The sequence below is a fragment of the Topomyia yanbarensis genome, chromosome 1, assembly GCF_030247195.1.
Source record: "Topomyia yanbarensis strain Yona2022 chromosome 1, ASM3024719v1, whole genome shotgun sequence".
NCBI lineage: Eukaryota > Metazoa > Arthropoda > Insecta > Diptera > Culicidae > Topomyia > Topomyia yanbarensis.
The window spans coordinates 19663049-19689566 of record NC_080670.1 but is presented as its reverse complement, the minus strand read 5'-3'; the positions used below and the strand labels follow the sequence as shown (position 1 = coordinate 19689566).

The window sequence follows — 26518 nt, the reverse complement described above, 5'->3', positions numbered from 1 at the left end:
TTCAAGTTTGTCTCAAACACAAAAAATGAGAAATATTTGCTCGGTTGTGCATTATAATAGAAAACTGTGGAAATCTGTGCAGTTTTGAAAGTTTGTGCAAAACATTGAAAATCAGTGAAACTCAGATAAATCTGTGCGCCTGGCATCTTTGGCACCAGAGATGGCGGTGTTTTTCCAAAAAGACGCAGACAACTGATAAAAAAAACTCAGTTTTCGAGTGCACGGTTTTTTTTAATCCTATAGGATATATATATATATATATATATATATATATATATATATATATATATATATATATATATATATATATATATATATATATATATATATATATATATATATATATATATATATATATATATATATATATATATATATATATATATATATATATATATATATATATATATATATATATATATATATATATATATATATATATATATATATATATATATATATATATACAGGGTGTTTGGTTCATGGTTAAGAATCTCTCGGGGGGTGATAGACTGCCATATTTGGAGAAAAAAATTGTTCTACACATACCATCAAATCTCAACCGTTACAGAGTTATTGAACTTTTTGTGTAAAAAACTTATTTGTCTTAAAATACCTCTAATTTTAAAAGTATACTTTGTATTTTAAATGTTTCAGTTCCATTTGAATGGTGTGAAAATTTCCTATTGAATGGTGTTCTCATATCTTTTAAGTAATTAGTTTTAATTACCTTTTAACTGTAAAGTAGTTAAAAGTTAGTGTTTTTGAGGAGGTTTTTGCTAATTTTCTCGAAATAATGAAGTATGATTATAGCAATATCTATTATCCAAAAGTTGGGTTTTAGGACGATTCATGATTTGTTCTTGGACGTCATGTTTCTATCTCTTCTCATTTCTTTGTAATTTCATTACTATACTTTTCCTGTAACCGACTTGCAAGTGCTTAAAAGACTCTAATCTAAAAAATATGCTTTATATTGTTATTTACAAGATTTCATTGGAAAGCTGAGAAAATGTCCTATCAGTGTATGTACAAATATCTTTTAGTTAAGTGTACTAAATGATTTTTTACTAACGAAATAACTCAAAATTTGTGTTTTTTGGAGAGTTTTTTAATTATTCTAATTATTAATCAACAAAATTTATCGTAACTATTGTTCATTTGATGCCTCTTAATGTTCTCTATAACTTTTTATTAGTCACTTTGTCTATATCTCTTTGCATTTTGCTGCAATTTAATAGTTAACACAGCATGAGCTCGCCACAAATGTAGTGGGTTCGAAATCATTATTTTTGCATATGAAACGATGTGATTAAAACGATTTTGCGTCGAAACCAAAAGAGATAATTGAATGGAGTCAAAGAAAGAACTGTAGAACTTGCTGAGATGCATTATTTCCATGATAATAATGGTGATGTTTATTATTTACTATTTTAAGAAAATTAACGAAAATGCTAATAATAGCACTAACTTTAAACTAATTTACTTTTAAAAGAATACTAAATTCACTTAACTGAAAGGTATTAATACATTTTTCACTGTAAAATTTTCTTGGTTTTTGAATAAAAAGAAAAAAAAGTACAATAAGTGCCGTAATTTTTCAATTAGAGCTGGTACTAGTGAAAATGAGATAAAAATGTCCAAGTTGAATAACCCAAAATCTTGAAAATAAGAAAAGGTAAGTGTATCATGTCAAATAACAAATTAAGCAGCTCATCAAGACTAACAATCTGAATTATTAAAATGATGAGGTTAACTATTAGGATTTTCAAGAAATGAACGAAAAATCGTTTGAAATTGTTTAATTTTCAATAAATTACTTTGAAAAGGCTACTTAAACTCATTAACTGAAACATGTGAGGGCATCACTCAATGCGAAATTTTCTCACCTTTCGAATGGAACTAAAACATTTAAAATACAAAGTACACTTTTAAAGTTAGAGATATTTTAAGACAAATAAGTTTTTTACACTAAAAGTTCAATAACTCTGTAACGGTTGAGATTTGATGGTATGTGTAGAACAATTTTTTTCTCCAAATATGACAGTCTATCACCCCCCGAGAGATTCTTAACCATGAACCACACACCCTGTATATATATATATATATATATATATATATATATATATATATATATATATATATATATATATATATATATATATATATATATATATATATATATATATATATATATATATATATATATATATATATATATATATATATATATATATATATATATATATATATATATATATATATATATATATATATATATATATATATATATATATATATATATATATATATATATATATATATATATATATATATATATATATATATATATATATATATATATATATATATAGATTTCTATTCGGGCGCCGTAACTTGCCGTTTACTGTAAAAGTAGAGTGGGAAAGTTTGGTGTGGTTTAGTTGCCTCGGCTGAGCAAAACCGTACACGGTATAAAACAATCGGAAGCATGTGTGGAGATTTCGTTTACGTTGACCGTACCGGTACTTAACCGGTTTTTTCCACCTCTAGTGTTGTATCGTGTTTATAATATGAAGATTACGTCAATTAGATTTCATAATTGCTTTTAAATAGATAATCTATACATTTTGCAAGAAATTATGTGTGTTAAGACGAAAATGTGTTGTGAAAAATGGAAAGAATTTTGTTTTGATTTGACAGGAGTGAGGGCATTCTTGTATTGGTGAGATTTTACTGTCTTCGTGTGTGCGTTCCAAGGTTTTGCGCCAAGATGATATCATCTTACACTAAGAAACAAAAATATGCAGATTTAGCATACTTTCTATTCTCGTTTCTTTTATTCCGCTGTGATTTTTAGGCGTTCTCTAGCATAAACTTCTAGTAAGCATTTAATGAGTGGATAGACCGAATATGTACAATGAATAAAATTTACAGCAGAAGAAACGAGAGGCAGATAGAAAAGTATACTATCGACGATTAAATAAAGTTCTGCGTGTAGATATAACCAGGCGTGCTGGAGTATACCACGGAAGGACACACACTGTTTCGTGGCAGAGAGCGGTGAGGGAATACCACATTAAGATTTCTGACAGCTCATTTACAATTACAGATGCAAAGTCAAACCAAAGGAGTTTTGTTTGTTTGCCTCAGAAAAAAGGTCAATAAAATGTTTGACAGTTGCGAAATTTCCCAGTTGACCGACGAAATCGGGTGCTTCGAGGTCGATCGATTAATTAATTAACCAAGTTTCGTCGGTGAACAATTTTCACCAACATATTAATCGTTAGATTTAATCTGTATAAATCTGGTTTAAACTACCAACTAATCGACCGATTTAATTGGTTGAAATACATCGATTTTAACACATTTCGTCGGTCATGTTTAATCAGTTGTTGCATCGACAGACGTCCATATTAAACTCCCATAATAGTCGATGCAACAATCGATCGATTAATTGATGGCATAGTCTGACGATTGTGCCGACGCAATCCGATTTAGTCGGTGGGAAACCCGGGAGGATTTTCTATGGGGTGAACTTGTGTATCGATAATTAAAGGAAGTAACAGTAATAACTCTTCTAATTTATACCAGAAAGCCGTAATTTATAGTACTTAATGTAAATGTTCATAATAGGTACCCTATAGCAAATCCTCCCAATTTTCCCACTGACGAAATCGGTTTAAACTGTAAATGAAAACACGCGAAAGCATTCTTTCCTTATTCGACTGACTCACAATAACAGAAATAACATGGCAAACACTGAAATAATTAAGACGCTACTCGCCGTACGGTCTACGTCATCAAAACCTCATTTTAAAGTCTGTTTCTGTTCACTACCACTAACAATTTTGACGCATGCTAGGACCTTGTTTAGAGGGACTTAGAACAGGAGCGGATCCAGAAAAAAATTTCGAAGGGTGTCCAAAATTTCGATTTTGAAATGTTATTCATTGTACAATCCGTAATCTGTAATACCCTCATTCAATTAAAATCAGTTTTGGTTGACGAATCTGGTTTGAAATGATTGTGAATTTAATACGAATTTAAAATAAAAATTATTTTAAATTTTCTCAAGAAGTTTGAAAATTTCGGGGGGGCCCAGGACCCTCCCCCTGGATCCACCACTGATTTAGAGTTCCCTTGAGAACGATCATTGGAAGCGCAGTCTCTCGGTAGTAACTACTAAGCCATACGTTTGGTGGGGCATGGTGACAGCAACGCTCTTGGTTGATTTGACAGGATAGAATGCGCATTCAATCAACTGTTGCAGAATGTGTTATTTTGTTATGGCGTGTAATGTGTAATTGTAATTGTGTAATCAATGTGGACTTGTTAGCCAGTTGATTTATCAAACATGTTCCAATTCGTGGTATATCTTTAGCTTGAGCTTGAGCTTGTGCGACCACCCCTGGCTGCTACTCCGTTATCGATCGGGACTAGCTGAAGTTGCACAGGGAATCAGTAGATAATTATGCTTGGGAGTAGCGAAACATCTTTCAATGTGCAACTCCTGGTAATCCTAAAGTGTTTCTGATCAATACCGGCGCCGGCCAGGCCCGAACGTAGATCGCGGAAGGAAAGGGAAGGAATTGTTAGTCCGATACTTGCTTTTGCTAGAGGCCGTATATACTATTGCGCACTCCACAAGTATCACGGGAGGAGGATATTTTTGTTAGTAGAGTATAGAAGATGGATATACTTCTTCTTTACCGACGCCAGAGAGGTGATTCCACTACCTGGGCTAGATATCGATCCACCTATTTCATGGACCGGGGACCAACGGCTTTACTTCCCTACCGAAGGAAGACGTGACCACAGATTTTTTCACCTCAGAAAAATCTCAACGACTGGAATTGAACCCAGGCCAACTGGAATGAGTGGCGGTCACGCTTACCACTCAACCACCGGCGCCGTCTCAATTCGTGGTATATCTTTAACAGCTTTTAAACTGGGTTTGCTGTAGTAACTTCCGAAACATAAACGACATAAATTGATTAAAGATATTTTTTTATAAAAACAGAAAATCTAAATAATCTTATCATGAAATATTAAATAAACACCCAAATAAGTTATAAATATCAATAGGAGATTGATAACTTTCAGTTATGACCTTCTAATGGAAAGTACCGCGACATCATGCAGTAACAGTAAATACTCAAAGCGATCGTAACTGGTTTTTTGCAATTGCACTCAATATTTGCTGTTTAGGTTTAGCTGACCAAGCACTAAACAGTGCACAAGGTTGCCCGCAAGCGTGCGCCATTGCGGGTGAGCGACAATCTTTTACCTCAAATAGTCACTACATTGCCAGTCTGAGCAGTTGATTATTTAACTTTTTATCAGCTGGAGAGAGTAAAGGGAGCACAGATCACACGACGACACGGAGGTGTTTCAGAGGAGCGGTTTGTACGGTAAATATACCGACCGATACGAGGAGCCTCGCGCGTGCGGCACGCGAAACTCGCGGTTTTCCGGATAGAACCGCGGATGGATTTACTAGGACTGATTAGCGATTAGAGCGTCATACATTGCTAATCATTTCAAATTTTGTTTAGAATGAACACGAGAATAACTTGTGCGGTCGCTACTGTCTTGCTATGATTGATGGTCTATTTAGGAGGTGATCATCTAAAATAACAGGTTTCAATGTAATCCAATCTGAATCTCTCGTTCCGGTAGCTTCTTACCTGTAGGTAGGTATTCTCTTATCCACGAACAATGCAGCTCGGTGCTGCTACATTTTCGTTGTGCTGTACGCACTTGACTCCGAAGGCCTTGCTCCGGGTAGTACAGTCTGCGGCCGATACGAAAGACAAATTGTTATTTTGCCGACGAAGGCTTCCAACTATAATACAAACTAAAGCAAGGTCCAACGGATATGATCGCCAAAGTATAATAATGAATGTGGATCGTTCCAAGTTACGTACGTCTGTCTGTCTGGTTGGTTCCCCCTGCCGATTATTATCGAAATCAGTTTGATTGTAAATTGAAGGTGGTTAAGCGGAGCGACAATCATCGATTTGTATTCGAAAAAAATATTGCGAATAAATCTTACTACGGTAAACAGTCGATGTATTTTCAAGTTCGATCCAATGCGAGTCCAGTATTGTTTTTTGTTGTTATCCTGTGCATCGCCGATTTGGCTCATTGGTATATAATTAGTTCATTAAAATTGCCTGATTCCTCTTTCTCCCTATAATACAGAATCCGGCAGGTATCTTCATCGAACATGCGCTTTACGTGGTGCGCCGGTTGCGGGTTGCAGTTTTAGCGAGAGATATGTACCTACGTGGATACCGATGGAGAGCAGAAAGCAAACAAGGCCGCAGGGAAAAAAGTGTGGTAGCCGTAATGGGACTGATCACAATTAACATAAAATTTATGTGGTGCTATCTAGATACGCTACCCGCAAGCTGGTTTCGGCACCTAGTCGGCATGTGGGAACACCGATCGGCTTCACCTTCGCTGTGCGTAGAGGCACAGTAATCGATCAGCGTATGGGTAGATAAACAGCAAAGCCGAGGCGACACATGTAAAAAATTGACAGTTGTCGAAACTATCTGATGTACGGTAGGGTCATATTTTTTATATTACTCACGCACAACTAATCATCTCACTATCATCCCTAGACCGACTGGCAAACAATAAAGATTGTTACGCAAAATAGTTTTTTGATTGTTTATTTCTACTAGATTCATCCGACGACTCGATCTTCGTGGAAAGTTCAATAATAGTTTTCAGTTAACTAGTTAAAGTGAAGCATCATTCGTAGACGTTGAGGAAACGGGCTAGTTGACATAATAAAATCGAAAAACCTACATCTTTCCTGACAAGGTATTGGGGGTAGGCTATTTTCAGAAAGGGGTACATGATGGTGATCTATTTTCATGGAATGAAAAATGGTTAAAAATCAGCGGAAATTTCACGCTTAACAAACTTACGTTAAATAAATTTAATTCTGGCTATCCATACTGAATTTGTCGGTTTTGGACGATCAAATCATCTTGAATGTCATTTTAGAGCCAAGCAATATTCGAAGGATGATTTACTTGATCAACACGATCGAGTTGCGCCCACTGAATAGTGTAGTTGTAAATTATGGGTTTTTCACAACCATAACACGAAATAACACAACACTTCGAGAATCTGAAATTGCAGCTATGCATCAACAAGCAAAACGATCCAGGAGCTCTTAAAGATACCTGTAATTAGTGTCACGTCACACGACAAGAAAAAATTTCAGATTATTTAGCATAAATGAACAAACTACAGTTCGCCAGGAGGTATATAACGTTGTTGAAGAACAGTGTGAATAGCAGAGGGACCAGATTACTTCCGTAGGAAATGGCTGAGGGTGGCAGATTTTGTCAAACCGATTTTTACCTTCAGTTTATTCAGAATGATCTGAGTAGGGATTTGTCTCGGCAAGAACCGATTCCGCAGTTATGAAGCCGTCAGTACTGCTATTTAGGGTAATGAGACAATTTTGGCCTTATAGGGGAGAGTACCAACTTTGAACAACTTTAAAATGAAGGTATGTATATTATTTACGACCTTTCTCAGAATAAAGTATCAGTGTTCTGTTTCTTAAACATTTATATATGACTTATTGAGCAGCAATATTTAAATTATCAGAATAAATGTAAATAAATGTTCTATCTTGTGCATCTATTCTCGCTGCAACAATCCATTTATCATTTCCTTGGCTTGCCAAATTTCATCGCATCAATAAAAAAATTCTGGTTAAAACGCAGCACATTCCATTGCATGGAACTTCTAACTTGGTATCGAGATGATGGGTGCCATCGCATGATTTGTAAAAGAAATCATTCTACTTTTTTCACCAGATAAAAACAAACATAAACATAGAAGAACCTCATCAGCTGAAACAAGAAGATCTTTCAGAAATCGCTCGCAACGAAAGACCAGGAGAATGCTTACAACTGAATGGCTGGCGTCCAAAAAGGGCTAAGTAAATGTAAGTAAATGTTTTAACTAAAACCTTCTCTATCTCGGAACATACAGGACCCTCAAAGTTTGCATCTTCAGAAGATATGTATAATATAAAAGGACCAACAACTTTCTCGAAGACACCACATTTCTATCTAGCTTTATTAATAAGTTGATATGTTTCAACCAAATAAAGCGCTAGGTATCATGAGCAACTTTTCCGGCTACACGTAACTCTATAATGAAAGATAATGATTGATTCCACTTTTTTTTAATTTTCCGACCACAATGTACCATTTTACTCTTGATCCCTTATTGCTCGGTCAACTTTCAATGTAGAGCATGGCGCTTTCACTGGAATTTAAAAAAATTACTTTCAACAATATACACTTGTGCAAGAAATATATATTGGATAGAAAATACATAGCAAGTGTGTGAGCGGCCCTCACCTTCAGGAACGACTATTTGGGCCGAAACGTCAACGTACAATGCAATCCAACTAAAAAAAAGTAATATATCGAGTTCACTGATATGTGAGCTACAACATAAAGTTTACTGATTGCGAATCGATAGACTACTTTCTCTTAAAACCTCGGTGGACGAACGAGAAAACTTGAATTTCCATAGGACTCAATGTGTGGTTAGCCCCTTTTGGACGCCAGCCATTCAACTGGTTATGACTAGTTTAACATCAAACTTTGCATTGTCATGAACCAAATATTCAATGCAGATGAGCATAAAAACTCTGTAATCAGCAATCAATTCAATGACTTGAAATAATTGATAATTTACACGGAAAAAATCTGTTCGTAAATTCATGAACAAAAAATCACGAACTGAACGATTTACGAAAATCATGACCAAGTTCATGAAATTATGGATAAAAAATCTCGTATTCATGAAACTATGTGTGTTTTCTTGGGTTAGGGTGGTTGTTCCCTAGACATGTTTAATTGTTGTTATGATTCTTGTTCATAATTTAGGGATACCCTGGTTTGTATAAAGTGTACCAACTAAAAGAATTGCCATTTAAACGATACTCACGATTTTAGGAGCTTTATCGCGCATTTCGTAATTTCTCATCACGTTATCGTGATATTTCATTCATGAGTTTATTATTGGATTCTTCTGAAAGAGTAGCACGGATTATGTTCATGATTTCAAGGCCTTAGTCGCGATATTCGTAATTCACATTCATGTTTTCGTGATATTTTATTCGCGAGTTTTGTGTTGGATTTTTCTGGCAGAGTTGTCAGACTTATGTTATTGATTTTAGGATCATGGTCACGATTTTTGATATTTTATGTTCATGAAATTAGATTCTTGTTTTCTGGATCCTAGTCATGGTTTTCGTAATTTATATGCGCGTTATTGTGATATTTTATTCTTGAGCTCACTTCCGATATTGACACGTGGAGTAACGTACTTGTTCAATTACTATCAGATTTTTACTCGAAGTAACGTGACAATATGAATTGGATCATACAAGCGTGACTGATTCGAGGTATCTTGCTTTCTGAACTACATCACGAACACGATTTATAGCTCTATAATATATTTTAATTACTCAACGCAGTTTCCGTTTTCTATCTGCACATCACATTGAACCTTAGCAAATGAATAACGATGTTCGAGGTCTTTGTGAAATTATCCACATGAAAATTTTGAAGATCATGTGTAGAGTTGTATGAAATTGAAAATGATTACGGATGTGTCGAAATATCACAAGCACTAAAGATAAATCGTGAATCATGTGCTAGGAATCATGAACCAGTTCACGAACCACAATATTTTATGGTTTCAACAATTTCATGAGGACGAATGGTCAATCGTGAAAATTGTACTATGAATCAACGAACGGTTAACGAACACATGAACGATATTTTATGATTTTGTGAACTATTTCACGGGAACGTATGATCAGGTGTGAGTAATATACTAGGAATCATGAATCAGTTCACGTTTCTATGAATAAGATTTTATGATTTTATGAACAATTTCACGAGCACGAAGTGTAAGTCTCTAGGAATCATAAATCAGTTCACACTTGAATGAATAATATTTTTCGATCTTGTGAACTATTTTACGAGCTCGAATAGTAAATCGTGACTATTATACTAGGAATCATGAAATTGTTTCAGGGTTTTGTAAACACTTTCACCAGCATGAATGGTAAGTTGAGACTAATTTGCTAGAAATTATGAATCTGTTGACATACACATGAATAACATTTTGATTTTTTTTAACTATTTCACGAGCACAGATATTGAACGATTGAAAGGCTTCATGAATAATATTCCGGGTTTTGTACAATAGTTCACGAGGAAATATGTTTTGATTTTGTGAACTAATTCACAACCACCAAAATCAGATCATGTTCCAGATGTAACAAATCGTAAATCAGTTCACATCGCATAGTCTGAATAATGTTCCAAAAGCTATAAATAAAATGGTTATTTAACCTTTGGTTTTAGGAATAATGTTCATAAAGTTGTGAACTAGTTTACGTACAGAAAATTGATTTGGTAATGGTGTGACGGAAAACGTGACTGCAGTTCGCAAAACAAAAACAAATATCTTCACTAATAAAAGCGTTATATATGCGTTACTAAAGGGAAACGGATCATAATTATAAAACACATGATTTTTGTTCACGGTCCTGTTTTTGTTCGTTCGTTTTCACTTTTTTAAATTGTTCCAGAATTCATGGCAGTCTGGGTTGTGAACCATCTAGCAAATCCTGATGAAATTCGGGGAAAATAAATTCAAACACTCAGGATTGTATGTACGTCGAAAAGGTTTCGCGAGGTCTTTTTGTATTATAATTTTATAATAGAAGTAATTTCGTTGCCATTTTTTCAGTTCTGACGATGCATTTTCGAATAACTAAATCAAATTAACATTATTTGGAAATTCGTCCAGAAATCTGAATAATTTTTTGTTCTTATACAATTCCAGTGATGATATAGCTGGTATGAACAATGTTTACATTGAATAAATTGACAGCAACTTGTTTATGTACGCTAAAATGTAACAAGGCACATCAGGGTGGATAAACATTTTTGCGTCTTTTAATTACCTACTACTATTTCCAATAGTACAGAGCCCTACAAAAAGAAAAATGCAAGTATTTTGTAATGAATATGATGATCTAATGCATAAACATTAAAGCATGCAAATAAAAACGCACCCTTGCGTGATTTTGTCATAAATATTGAACAAATGCTGATTTTGTGACGGGGGTGGTATACGATAATGCCGGAAAAGCCTTATTGACTGCCAACCAAACCGCAATAGACTTTCTCCGCCATATAATGGGAGTATGACAGAACGAAGCATCATATAGTATGACTTTTAATGCTATTTTTCACAGTGTAGAACAATCCGGCGGCTCAGTCAAGCTCAAGTATGAAGCCCTATTGAATAAACTACTACTTAAAAAATCGTCTGCCTACAAGTATCGACTCAATTAATGAAACGGACACGAATTCAATTTTTCACAGGCAATGGATTCATATAAAATAGTAACGATTTGAGAAAATGTGGGTATGTTCGCGACTAAACAAGCTAAGAATGAATGACTTAACCTCGTACTATTTAAGATATTTTTCAGGCAATAAAAATAATTGGCTTGAATCATATATTAAAACAACTTAATGTGCAGGATGCTTAAACGGTGCATGTTGGTAAATTAAATATACCTGGTAGATGATTGGCGGGTTCTGGAGATACGCTGGAGTGGTTTGCTGCAATGAAAAAAACAAACACACGTATGAATATTGTTTTAGTCAGCCGGTCTGTCAATATAAGTACATCCACAACTTGACACATTTTAAACAGATGCCGTTTTAAAGCCCCGTATATGTGTATCTGCTGTGGTTTCTCAACTACATTGTGTGATGTCAAAAATCAGATTTTATATCTGGAACAATCGAATAAAACCGTCTTCAAAGAACTGATATATCCCAATAGACAATTTGTTATCCTGCTTATAATGTTATGGTAATTATCAAACGATTGATGAATTATGTACCTTTTATGATCAGTGCCTGGCAAACCAAATCTCCCAGTGTGCTTGCTGCAGAACAACATCCACGACAAGGTAGTTTGCTTGGGAATGAAAGTAGTGAGTCGTTTTGGAGGTAGACGCCAACCTGGTAGCTAAGTTGGTTTGCCAGATACTGATGAGACGAAAACAACTCTATCCGCCACATTGTTGTTTATCCACTGCACAAGCGTAGTGATAAATGAACAATATTTTTCTGTGCCAATTATCGAACAATACATACTCAAACGGTGAGATAACATAGTACTCGCAAGTTTCCTATCTCATGCCTCCATGCGAGTCTATTGATGACATTTGGTCGTTAGACCGGCGTCGGCCGGGTGCTATCAGCCTTTTGCTGTAACAGCGGAATGAGAGGATGCCAAGGGACGAGCCTCAAAACTCGAACCATAAAATTTGAGCCCTAATCCAAAGTGTGAAGCAGCCTGTGCCGTGAGATGAATGGCGGGGAGATGTCTTAACCTTTCGAACCCCAGTCCAACGTAAAGCTATGACTGAGATCCGTAGTGATAACAAATACCAAGCCACGTACGGAGCCCAGTTATTTTGCCTTTACCCTGTCAAGCGGGGCTCTGATCAGGGTTACCATCTTTGCAGACTTTTCTATAATGTCACAGATTTTTTTTCACAATTTTTATCACAGATTTTTTTACAAATGACAGATTTTTGGCATTTTGATGAAAATTTCTGGAAATGTGTTTACGACTGTCGGAGTTTTATGGGTAAGGTTGTTCGGCATGCAATCTTTAAAGTAATCTGAACAGATTTTCTCTTCCTCTCCTACGTTTCGATAATGTATTTTTGTCTTCCTCAGGGTTTGCTACAAATGATTTGAAGCAATCCCTGATGAAGACAAAAATACATTGTCGAAACGTAGGAGAGAAAGAGAAAATCTGTCCAGATTGCTTTAAAGATTGCATGGCGAACAACCTTACCCATGATTTCTGGAAATATTGTGTTTTTTCACAGATTTTTTGGAAATTGAACGCAGAGATTTCACAGATGGCAAACTTGGGGAGCTGCTGAATAGTGGCTCGTTGGCGGATGTAGTGTTGTGCACTTTGTCTATTCTCAACCCTCCAGCCCGTCTCACGAGCTATACACAAAAACACCTACCGAATGCGTCTCACGAACTGTTGCGCAGGAAGAGGATCAGAAACCCCCTGTAGGAAAAGATGCACCGACAAGAGCCGGCATACTGGGCCAAAGAAGGCCACTGTAACGTCGAACAGCACACAGGCTGCGATTAGTTGTCAGTAAAATAAAGAGGATGAAGTATTGGTCCACAAAAGTGCGGCCGAAAAACAGCAAAACAATGATGCATTCACTGCATCCAAGTGAACCTTCATCACGCAAAAGCTGGACGCTTGTGGCGTCCTTGCAGGGAGGTTCACCGAAGAGCACACCCAGACTCCGCTCTTATGCAGGAGCCGTGAGGGAAATAAACAAAATCTTTGATTTGAATTCCAGGGTTTCGAGACTGTTGGATATACAGATGACATTGTCCTAATTGAGAGAAGGAAACATAAACCTGTACTAAGCGATCGAACTCAATTAGCCCTGAGCTTCATCATGACCTGGTGTTTCAAAGAGGGCTCAAAGTGAACCCTGCAAAACGGCCATTGTACCCTTTCCAATAGGAAAAAATTGAAATTGGTTCCCCCAACTCTCAACCGAACTTTGACATCTCATATAATGTCCACATAGTGGATCGTCAGATGTGGCATGTAGGTGGTCCCATAGCTCCTCAAGGTACAAAATCATTCTATACGGATGGTTCTAAAATAGGTGCTAACTGGCTCGGGAGTCTACGGACCAAGAATTACAGAAGCGAAAGTGGAACGAAACTACAGGCATGAAAACATCGCAATCTTCTCGACAGACCACCAAGGAATCGTTGGTAAAAAAGTGGCCGACAAGTTAGACAGACGTGGTCACGCAAGCTTACGCTCAATTAGCTGCACCTCGGAATTGACTAAACTGCCCATGATCGCAAATCAGTCCCATAAAGATAGGAAATCCCATAGAAAACGGGACAAATATACAATCATGGGCAGTAAAATTATATTAAAGTGTGCGATGTTTTTATGAGGCACACAAGAGCTCTAGAATTAAAAAAAATGGTTTTGTGGAATTGATAACTCATCAACCATTTAGATATTTTCAGGATTTCTAACTTAAATTAATATCTAGCTCTTTACAAAAGAGGTTTACACTTTTCTGGTTAGCTTTTGATTTAAAAATAAAAATTCCATCTTCATATCACTAAATGCGTTAGACATATGTTTTACGTTTCTTTGCAGAGAGCGAACCACGACAAGATGTAGAGTGAGTAAAGGCGCTATAACCTAGGCTCATTAGCCAGGACAGGGCTAAATACTTTTGTCCCATCCCATCCCAGAAACCTAGGACCAAAGGAGTGACATTAAACCTCTTAGACAAGTCACTCCCAACGATTTATCAAATCCCCATCAAATTGAAACGGTCGGTACGGTTGTCCACGTTTCTTCCTTGTTCGAGGTTTGAAATAGTTCGTTGATTAAATTCTTTATTAAATGAATAATTTAATTATCGTATAATTTTGAATCATCTTCACTTTGTACGCTGCACAGTTGGCCTGGCCGCTTTAATGATTGCGTCACATATCATATGTACCACAAACATTAATATTGACAAGAAAAAATGTAGGCGAACGTCTGAAATTTTCCAGGATCCCTACATGTATTGGCTGTGTATGTGTAGACTAGACTAGACCAAATTGGTAACCCATCAACCATTTAGTAGCTGTGCACGATACAACGATAACTGTCGTCGCAACGGCCATAATTTGTGACCGAAATGTCGGGCTGTATAAATATCGAGCTTCAATTAAACAGACCGCAAGACCCGAAAATCCGGTAAACCATTAGTAAACTTGACAGACCACCAAGGAATCGTTGGTAAAAAAGTGGCCGACAAATTAGACAGACGTGGTCACGCAAGCTTACGCTCAATTAGCTGCACCTCGGAATTGACTAAACTGCCCATGATCGCAAATCAGTCCCATAAAGATAGGAAATCCCATAGAAAACGGGACAAATATACAATCATGGGCAGTAAAATTATATTAAAGTGTGCGATGTTTTTATGAGGCACATTAGAGCTCTAGAATTAAAAAAAAATGGTTTTGTGGAATTGGTAACCCATCAACCATTTAGATATTTTCAGGATTTCTAACTTAAATTAATATCTAGCTCTTTACAAAAGAGGTTTACACTTTTCTGGTTAGCTTTTGATTTAAAAATAAAAATTTCATCTTCATATCACTAAATGCGTTAGACATTATGTTTTACGTTTCTTTGCAGAGAGCGAACCACGACAAGATGTAGAGCGAGTAAAGGCGCTATAACCTAGTCTCATTAGCCAGGACAGGGCTAAATACTTTTGTCCCATCCCATCCCAGAAACCTAGGACCAAAGGAGTGACATTAAACCTCTTAGTCAAGTCACTCCCAACGATTTATCAAATCCCCATCAAATTGAAACGGTTGGTACAGTTGTCCACGTTTCTTCCTTGTTCGAGGTTTGAAATATTCATATGTACTACAAACATTAATATTGACAAGAAAAAATGTAGGCGAACGTCTGAAATTTTCCAGGATCCCTACATGTATTGGCTGTGTATGTGTAGACTAGACTAGACCAAATTGGTAACCCATCAACCATTTAGTAGCTGTGCACGATACAACGATAACTGTCGTCGCAACGGCCATAATTTGTGACCGAAATGTCGGGCTGTATAAATATCGAGCTTCAATTAAACAGACCGCAAGACCCGAAAATCCGGTAAACCATTAGTAAACTTGACAGACCACCAAGGAATCGTTGGTAAAAAAGTGGCCGACAAATTAGACAGACGTGGTCACGCAAGCTTACGCTCAATTAGCTGCACCTCGGAATTGACTAAACTGCCCATGATCGCAAATCAGTCCCATAAAGATAGGAAATCCCATAGAAAACGGGACAAATATACAATCATGGGCAGTAAAATTATATTAAAGTGTGCGATGTTTTTATGAGGCACATTAGAGCTCTAGAATTAAAAAAAAATGGTTTTGTGGAATTGGTAACCCATCAACCATTTAGATATTTTCAGGATTTCTAACTTAAATTAATATCTAGCTCTTTACAAAAGAGGTTTACACTTTTCTGGTTAGCTTTTGATTTAAAAATAAAAATTCCATCTTCATATCACTAAATGCGTTAGACATATGTTTTACGTTTCTTTGCAGAGAGCGAACCACGACAAGATGTAGAGTGAGTAAAGGCGCTATAACCTAGGCTCATTAGCCAGGACAGGGCTAAATACTTTTGTCCCATCCCATCCCAGAAACCTAGGACCAAAGGAGTGACATTAAACCTCTTAGACAAGTCACTCCCAACGATTTATCAAATCCCCATCAAATTGAAACGGTCGGTACGGTTGTCCACGTTTCTTCCTTGTTCGAGGTTTGAAATAGTTCGTTGATTAAATTCTTTATTAAATGAATAATTTAATTATCGTATAATTTTGAATCATCTTCGCTTTGTACGCTGCACAGTTGGCCTGGCCGCTTTAATGATTGCGTCACATATCATATGTACCACAAACATTAATATTGACAAGAAAAAATGTAGGCGAACGTCTGAAATTTTCCAGGATCCCTACATGTATTGGCTGTGTATGTGTAGACTAGACTAGACCAAATTGGTAACCCATCAACCATTTAGTAGCTGTGCACGATACAACGATAACTGTCGTCGCAACGGCCATAATTTGTGACCGAAATGTCGGGCTGTATAAATATCGAGCTTCAATTAAACAGACCGCAAGACCCGAAAATCCGGTAAACCATTAGTAAACTTGGATAGCGGTTCTGTCGGTTGTTGTATACTTTTTTTTTATTTCAATTATAGAGGTTTTAACCTTAAGGTCATTCGCCTCTTCGGGTTAGAAAAATCTCTTAGGAAAAATTTCTAACCCTATGTGCGGGGTCGAGACTCGAACCCAGGTGCGCTGCGTACAAGGCAATCGATTTACCAATACGCTACGCCCACCCTTGTATACTTTTGTTTACACTGGCTGCGAGTGGAATTGCTTCCCTTTGAAATGTGTTTCATCGTAAGCGCCGTGCGGTATTATTACACGTAACAGCGCGGACAGAGTTTGCAATTATCAATAGATTAATATTGAAAAATTTGATTGATTCAATGTCTTTTTTATACACAATTAGTTTTGGATTGGGTAGGGTAAGGATTGTATCACCAATCCATGCAGACTGCGCAACTGAATGTGTAATTTGCATAATGAAATCAAAAGATGAACATTTTTCTTCGTGGGAATCGAAACCATACATTATGAGGCAGGAATGTGATCCATTGCAGCCCGTACGTATCAACACTCCTCACCCGAAGTGTAAATCGACATAAAACTATCATTTTACTAGATGTACGCGATGAGTTCTAAACTGTAAAGGTTAACCATATCATTTCGGTACCAACCGCTCCGGCAGTGTGTATGGCTTCCCCCATACCAGGAATTCTCGAAACCGTTCACAGTTAGCTCCGTGCACACACGAAAAGGGGAGCCCTAGCTAAGCGAAGGTGTCGAGAAATGTGTCGATAACGCCACTTGCTCCGCCTGTCAGACTAACTGACTGACTGAGTGACTGACTGGCTGGCTGACTGGCGCTACAATAAGCAAAAAGTAGCTCATTGTTGCAACTGACTTCGTGCATTTACGGTACACTTTCGTATGTGTGTGTGTGTGTGTATTCAATCGGCAATTTTTCGTTTCGCCCGTTACGAACAATGTAATGTGCGCAGTTACAAACAAAAGCAGCTCAATAGCTTTGAAATGCAGTCTCGGCTGAATGAACTCAACCGTCTGACCGATCGACCGACCAACCAACCGATTCTACTACACGGAGTTCTCAGTCTCAGAATCTGGCCATCCTCTCTTTCTCATACTCGACACGTAGGAGGAATGAAGGAACCATCATTGAGTACAAAGCAGTTCATTCGTATTCGTCAGGGGAATGGGTGGTAACGTTGGCAAGAGGCTTCCGCCCACCCGCGGCTTTTCGATACGCGCTTGTTGACTACATATATTATATGTATTCTATATTTAGTGTTAGTCGGCCCCGTGATAAAAGGCAACACGCAAGGAAGGCACACTAATAATCTTGCTGCGTAATCCGAATAATGCGTTCGAAACATTGTTGTAACAGACTTCTCGGTTCTTAGGCCGCTACACACAGAAAAAAAATGTTGGTAAAAATAAGAGTTTTTCGCTCTTAGCAAAAAACAACCAACGCATACTCTTAGTTTAAAAATAAAACTTGTTTTGAGTACTATTCTTCATTTGCTTAAAAGGAAAACTTTTACTTTGATTATTATTCTTGATTAATTTAAAAGTTTTACTTTCAACCTAATAGTTGGCGTTGGTTGTTTTTTGCTAAGAGCGGAACACTCTTACTTTTACCAATATTTTTTTTCTGTGTGTAGTACTCGGTCTAGTTGTTCACAGTTAAGGCGATCGGTCGATATTTCGTCAAACGTTGATCGAGACTATGGAAACTTGCTGAAAATGTTCATCAATTTTTTTCTTGTCAAACAGGGACGATAGCTAAGTAACAATCCAAATAATAATTGGTTTCTTTAGAGTTTTGTGCTAGTTTTATTAAAGCATGTCTAAGTATATCTCGTCTTATTATTGATTTTGACAAGTAAATGGATTTGCGATTACGATTGCTGTTGAAGCAGTTTTAAAAGGGCTTTTGAGCACCTCTGGCTATCAACTTTCATAAAGTTAAAAATAGTTGAAAACATTCTTCTTGATGCTGGCCTGGAAACTTGAATAAGCTTGTACAGCCATGGAACATTTTTAAATCTAAATAATTTTAACAATGAGAAAACGCTCTGGCTGGCTGAAAGTGTGTAACAATAAATACATTAGTAGTGTGCGTGAAACAGAATGTGTTCAGATTTTATTTTATTTGATTTTATTCATATAAAACTAATTAACCAAATTAAGACAAAAAATTAAATTAAAGAGGAAAAAGCCTGCTTTATATTATGGTTGACAAGAAAATGAAATAGTAAGGGACCATTCATAAATTACGTAACCCTTTTAGGAGAGTGGTATGACAAACTGTGACATGTTGTGACACATGGGGGAGTGGAAGCAAGCTAGAACGGTACGTAAATTGTTTTTCCTGACGGTTAAAAAATTAAAAAATTGTTGCTTTATAGGGGAGGAGAGCATAGAGAAATTTGTGACAATTTGTTACTTAGGGTAGGGGAGGGGGGATTATTTTGGGCAATGATTGCGTTACACAATTTATGAATGGACCCTAATTGTAGGATCTAGATACAGTCGACATCCAACTCCGAGAAAAGTCATATTTTCTTTTCCATTAAACATACTAGTACTGTGGGTTTCATTGGAAATGCATTTTGATCCGACAAATTAAATTGATGCGTTCATTAATAAATTTAAAGAAACATCTCAAAATCTACATTACCTTCAGTTCGCGAGGTGGAACAGTTGGTCAAGGTGCAAATGGAACTTGATCTTACCGAGGTTTCACACGTCCAGCTTCACCACACGAGGCAAGTAGTTCTTATAACGTTCAACTCCTTAACCGAGGCAGAAAGATTCGTAACAAAGAACAATATGCAACATGACGTTTAATATGAAAACGTCAAAACCAAGATCCCCGAGTACATGGATCTCGATCTAGTTAAATTAATTAAATTATTCATGTCGAAGTATGGAGAAGTGGAATCCGTTACAACCGATACTTGGAGAAACTTTTTCCCTGGCATACTCAACGGTGTTCGGGTGGTGCGAATGCGGCTGTACCAACATATACCGTCTTACTTGACTTTCGAGGGCAAATCATCCCAAGGTGTTAACTACATACAAAGAACCCTATGCACATATCCTGGGCAGACGCCTACGTGCCAGTTCTGTAATCAGACGACACACTACGGTAAGCCATGTGCCAAAACAACTAAAGCAAACTCATCGACAACCACCACTACCAAACAGCCTTCAACATCTTCTGATACACAAAAGACAGCCGGCCTAAAAATGAATGCCGAACAAACAATATTCCACGGCATCTCAAAGCCATCAGTTAACGTACGCAGGGAAGAAAAAACAAGAACGAAGACGGCTATATCAACGTAACTCGAAAACACAAAAAAACACCAAAAGGCTAACAGCGACCACCAGAGCCAATCTAGCGATGATGATATGGACACAAACACGAGCGAGGGGGAAGGCAGACAGAATTATCAGCAAGCGGCAGAAGGTACAGAAAATAAACACAAGAAGCGGAACGCAGTGCGCCCAGGATAGTCGACAGAAATGATACTCGGTGGTTTATATATTTTTTCTATCGATTTTGAATTTAAAAATTATTTGTATTTATAAAATGTATACTATTTTCAAAATGGCGAATGACCCTCGAGGTTAAAGCCTTAATAAATAATAAGTTTAATACGAATTGGCAAGGGCAACTAATTATTTGTTAAATTAGTACTGAATTGTGTCTCCAAAGATTTAGGTTTTCGCATGTTTCGTCTACACCTACGCTTTATTTTTACTCTAAACTGCACAACATTATTCAAACGTGTGATCGATCCCATAAGAAAAGCATTGCGACGAATTACGTGCCAAATAGCGCGGTGCGGCCGAAAATAAACGTCGTGTCTGCTTTGAAAAAGCACGAACAACACGTTAAGCGATGGTCGGATCTTGCAACCCTTGTATTCAATAGATAGTTTGTTGATCCCCAAAAGATTAATTTATATTCGATCCTCGCGATCCTTAGTACAGATATAGCAATGATGGTTATTTGTTTTATTTTTTGCTTTAAGGAAATTGTTGTTGCGGTAGGTACTTCGTTATTGGATTCGAGAAACCTTCAATGTAATTAGTTCCGGCAGATGTATAAAGCGAACTGAGCCATAATAATCCACACCAAACTATTTCACATTTTCACCATTCGAAAGAAGCATGCTCAATACTTGAAGCTTGTTTAAAATTATTTTCTAAGTGAAACACCAAATTACTCGAAACTATAAATACAAGCGGAACACTCATTCAGGACCTATCGAGTATGAGAAACGTAACAGAAAATCTCATGAACATTAAATCTCCAACTTGCAGTAGCTTTCGATTATCTATCCACTTTGACCTAGGATTCAGTGTTGGTAGATACTACTTAGACCAACGTTCCCCTAATTTGTTGACAAGATGCTATATCCACTTGTAATAATTTCGTAGAGCTTCGGCGTTGTCCACAGATTCGCATACCCGCGCTCGTCACCAGAGAAAATTCTTGTGGGTAATGGCTTCTTAGTTGATTCTTGTCAATGGAAGATGTAAATGATATCCTCGGCTTCGGCAAACATTGTTGGTAGTATTTCGCCCGTTTGCTTTTGCCCATCGTCTAGCACAAGCAGGGCCTCTTTGATGGATCGCACCATCCGTTCCCAAACGCCGGGAGATTCAGGAACCATGCGGTTGCAGTAGATGAGACCTTTTCAGCGCACTTACTGTTGGTCTTCTCCATCGCCTTCTTAATCACTGCGTCTGATCCATGGAAGCACGTAGCAGTGTCCAAAAAAACTTGTTGTAATCCACCTAGCGGTGCAATTGTGCCCTTCTCAATCAAGAACACGAGAATTTTATTTTTCAATATAAAACGAGCCCGTTTGCGTTTGAACGATTCCTCCTTTAGAAGATCATGGATTTCTTCATTGGATATCTCATGATGGTATCCTAAATAGCTTTCTGTAAGCGCTGAATCTGCTTACCTCACTCCGTAGACTATCCAGCTAAACTTATAAGATGCGATCGGTAAGCCTGAGAATCGCGGCAAGGCCTGAAGTGACATTTGCGTTACCACGACTCTCCAAATTAAATCAGTAAACGTTTGAAGTGTAACTGGATTATTCTTCCGATTACATTACACCAATTGACGCTTTTCCCCGTCTGGAAGTTAATTGACCAATTCTTGAAGGAGAATCAGATTCACCAAGTGCATCGTGAGATCCGTTGCTTCCAAGTGTCCGCACAGCTGTTCGCCCACATTGTCGAATAGTATGAAACTGGTTAACTTTTCAGCTCAAATCTGCGTACCGTTTTCAAGGTGGCTTTGCAGCGATTGTTCCAGGCGTCCACCAAGCTGGCGGAGCTTTGCGATTACTCAGAGGACTGACTTTGGAAGAAGTTGTCGTTGATTAATTTTCCTAGTTTCCTGAGTACATTCAGCAGATATATATGCCTATACGAGGCGGGATCAACCGTTGACTTTCCTGGCTTTAGCAGCATTACCAACTTCTGTACCTTCAGCATTTCGGAGAAGTTGCCATCATCTGAATACTTCTATAGCTTCAAAGCTTTCAGTACCGCAGTACCGGACCGGGGTCTGGTCGCCGCCTACTGATGCGTGGCTCCAGTTGTCGCGAAATTGTGGCGTCACAAGCCGTCACAATCCTTCTTGTTAGATCGGCTGCATCAACTTTCTCGGCGTCAACCTTCTGCGTACTGCAGCAGCGTTCCTTGGTCGATGTCGTAGCGAATCGCCTGGCAGTCACTATGGGTATACTTCTCGAGTCCATGTAAGCCGTCAGTGAAGGACTCCAGAATGTGACGTCGACAATATACTCCTTCCCGTCTCTCCGAAATGTGGTAACGGTACCTTCATTGCACAATCGTACGTCTAACTTCACTGGTGCTTCCTGCAGGATACTTCCTCTTGTGTAGGCTACTCTACTGCCCCACTTCACAGCCCAGATATTGAAGTCATCACCAATGACTACCGGCTTTCGGCCGATCAACTGTTCAGCTAACTGTTCCAACATTAGTCTGAACTGCTCCAAGTTAGATTTTTCGTGTTTTGGATTCTCTTTGTCAGCAGTTAACAGCTGACTGGGCCACTGACGCTTGTAGATGCGTAACAGGTGCGCATGAAGATGCCGTTGAGTTTTCTCACGAGTTTTCTGAAGCTAACATGGAGCCTCGCTTGATCCATGAAATGGCTCGACCTTTCTTCCATCTAGTTCCCGACATTCCTCTTGGTTCTTTCATTATCTACATCTGTTACGCTACATAGATCCTTTGCGTACTTGAGCCATTTAGCCCCAAGCTCCACTCGGGTATTACCGAGCGGTAAGGTACGGCAAGGTATTTAGTTCTACTTTTTGTGAGCCGTATAGCTCCCGTTTTCGTGAGCTACTTACTTTTAGTCTTAGTGATCCATTTAGCTCCTGATACCATGAGACATTTAGCTCCGGTTTCCGTGAGCCATTTAGTTCCCAGCTTTGTCAGATAGTCCCCGAGGCGGTAAAATCATCTTAATCCGACTGAGAGATCCCCGGCAGCGGATTTTTTTTTTCGAAACTAATACCCGTTTCCTTGAGCCACATATTCTCCAGGCGGCGAAACTACCCTACTCTAACTGAGAGTTCCGCGGCGGCGGAATTTTTCTCGATACCGATGTCCGTTTAGTGGATCAATTAGCTTCCAGTTTTGTTACGATGCAAGTCAGCCATATAACTCTCCGCTTCGTCGCGATTTACTCGATGTTGTCCTCGTCGGTAGACCTAGTCTCCACAATGAGCCAACCGGTAGGTATCGGTCTGACGCCAATTTTCACTACTAGGAAATATGCTCAGAAGATAACTTTTATAAAAGAAATTTAGAAAATTCCATTCAAAATATTAGGCATAGTTTTGTCAACCATAAGCAATTTTTCAAATTTCAATAAAACATTTCGGGAGTGGGGGTTATCCGCTCTCTCCCCTCACCACTCCAACTGGTTGTCTTCATCGTTGGTTCCTTCGCATCTTAAGATTAACTACTGTCAATTTGACGAACACCGAATGACGCGGTCCTTTCTGGCTGGATTTTTTATGTTCACTTTTGACAAGTAGCGCTTCCTTCAACTGTTCCTCTACGAAGAACATCTAATCCTCGTGGATTTCTTCCATCTTCCTTATGTGGCATAGACGTTCCTTCTTTTTCTGTAGTACCCCTTGATGAAGAAGCCTTTTTTCCTCGATCTCCCGTTCACGAATCTCTCGGTCCTTCTACCGTTACTTTTCGCGCAGCTCCCGGTCTATGCGCAACCTTGTTTCTTTCAACGCGTTATTCATTTCCATCTCTTTTGCCCGCAACAAACATTCCGCATTCATTTCCTCCTCCAAAAACTTCTTTTCCGCTTTTATTGTTTCGATTTTCGCGACGGACGGAGGCAAGGTTGATCGATCCGAATTCTCCTTTCTTCTGCTTCTAGCATGATTTGAAAACTGCTTGGCAGACATCTTTAGAAAAGAACCATTTCTTTTTTTGTCGCCGCCGTAACTTCCCCGCAACGGGAATTATATCAGCGCTCACAGCTGTGACAGACAATCACCACCTCCTCTTAGTGAAATCCAGGTTAGATTTGCTCATCGTGGTTAAAGTTATACGAAATTTCGTTATTTAATTTTTGAATTTGTACAGGAATATTAAAATATCGTCAAAATAATAAAAACTAAATTTAGCTGGCGCTGATAGTGGTGCTACATTAATTGAATACATTACGCTGACGTCACAAATTAACTCGAGTGTTCATTTTTGACAGTTCGCTTGTACTGTTTACATGTGGGGTTTTCGATTGATTGACACCGGTGTAGTGGAGTGCACTGGTTTTGCACTTTCTAGCAGAAGTGTCAATTGAGTTCTTGTCGGTCGGTTCCACGAACACTAATGTAGTTTCTTGGTTGAAAACAAACCCATTTGCTTTTGCCGTCTATTATTTTCCACCAGCTAGTGATGTAGTATTTGTGTCATATGACGTGTACGTACATGAGTCGTAGAAAAGTCTATGGAACATACCCAGTTTTCAGCACTTCTGCTAGAAAGTGCAAAAATGGTGCACTCCACTACACCGGCGTCAATCAATCAAAAACACCAATGGACTTTCCTTGCGATTTTCTTCGAACGAATCTAGTCGTTCACAAAGTTTTTCTAAGTACATGTAAACAGTAACAGTGAAGGTTAACCGTGTCAGTAAAGAACAGCGAGGTTAACTGTGTCAGTAAAAAACCCAGTGGAATACTTTACGCTGACGTCACAAATGAACTCGATGTTCATTTTTGACAGTTTGATTGTACTGTTTACATGGACTTAGAAAAATTCTTTGCGATTTGCTTCGAGGGAATCTAGTCGTCCACCGACTTTTTCTAAGTCCATGTAAACAGTACAAGTGAACTGTCAAGAAAACTGAGGTTAGCTGGGCCAGTAAAGAACCTAATATAGTGTCTGGTTCATCCGAACAGCTAGTGAAACTTACACAATGTAAACAATACACATTGAACTAATTTCACCGAAATCCTCAATACAAAATATTTAATGGAAAAGAAAGTTGTAGCATTTTGAAAAGGATGTAATTTGATTATGGTGCACACCCTTTACTTTAACATCAAGGAATATTTGTTAACGAACGGTTGATATTCATGACATGTAAGTATGTATTCCGGACTTGCGCTCATTTATTTTTTTCGCCGACGATGAACGATCCCTTCGGAATAGCGCTAATTTCCACGTTACATCCAATCAATTCAAGAGGCAAATTGCCCTCCTCCATATCTGCCAATTCAACACCTTTCAGCAACCAGTGCAATTGATGACATTCTTCAACCCCAAAGTGATTCCATTGTCGGTGCGGTGGCGTCGGCATCCTACAGCAGACGAAGGCGGCATTGTTTACAAAGCCACTGTCTAATAGATAGATAGAAAGAACGGACGACGAGAGGAAGCACAGTGCAATACTTGATTCCATGTGCGTCGGAGAATGACGGTAGCCGGCCACCTAGTTGACCTACAACAGTGTACACTACACGCTGCTAGTGTGTTACATCCGTGTGAGTACATAGTAACACACTCTACTGATGCCCGGTTACCACTACTTCCTCGGCCCCTTTCCCCCACAAAAAAAAACCGCTAGTGATGTAATTCGCCCGCGCGAGACTGTATTAGTGCACGCGCCTCAGATTTCAACCCCTAGCGGGAGGATCCCAATCCGGGGCTGGGCGCAGTGGAAAGCACCGGGAATGCCTGGCACTCGACGTAGAAGGAAAACTATTTCAAGCCGGCTGCAAGTGCTTCCGTAACTGTTATTTATGATTCGATCGTGTGTATGTACGGCGTTCCGATGACGGCTACTGTCTGCTTCGTTGTGAACATAGGGCATAGGGGCAGGACAGGGCAGAACAGGACCGGTACGGGATAGGTTCGATGAGGTGAACCATCAGCAAAGCAAGTGTAAGTATTTGCAGCTCTGTTGCGTCCATCAGTTGCAGTTTACGGCTTTAAAGCTGCAGTTTGTCGAGTTTTTTTTTCTACACACTTTAGCTCAGCTTGTATATTGTAAATGTACACACAGAACAGTCGGCGAAGTTATACATTTCGTTTCAATTT

At 38.2% G+C, this 26518-nt stretch overlaps 1 protein-coding gene across 6 annotated transcripts in view; it reads right to left on the bottom strand.

The window, feature by feature from the left end:
* The window catches only part of LOC131677054 (uncharacterized), a 376540-nt gene that overhangs the window by 108440 nt on the left and 241582 nt on the right, over positions 1–26518 (bottom strand). For 5 of the 6 annotated variants that reach the window (XM_058956582.1, XM_058956583.1, XM_058956584.1 and 2 more), the window contains one exon: positions 11655–11699. The exons of the other annotated variant lie outside the window; for it this stretch is intronic. In XM_058956582.1, the coding sequence (XP_058812565.1) occupies positions 11655–11699 (45 nt within the window). The remainder of the gene's footprint in view (positions 1–11654; positions 11700–26518) is intronic. 6 annotated transcript variants of the gene reach the window in all.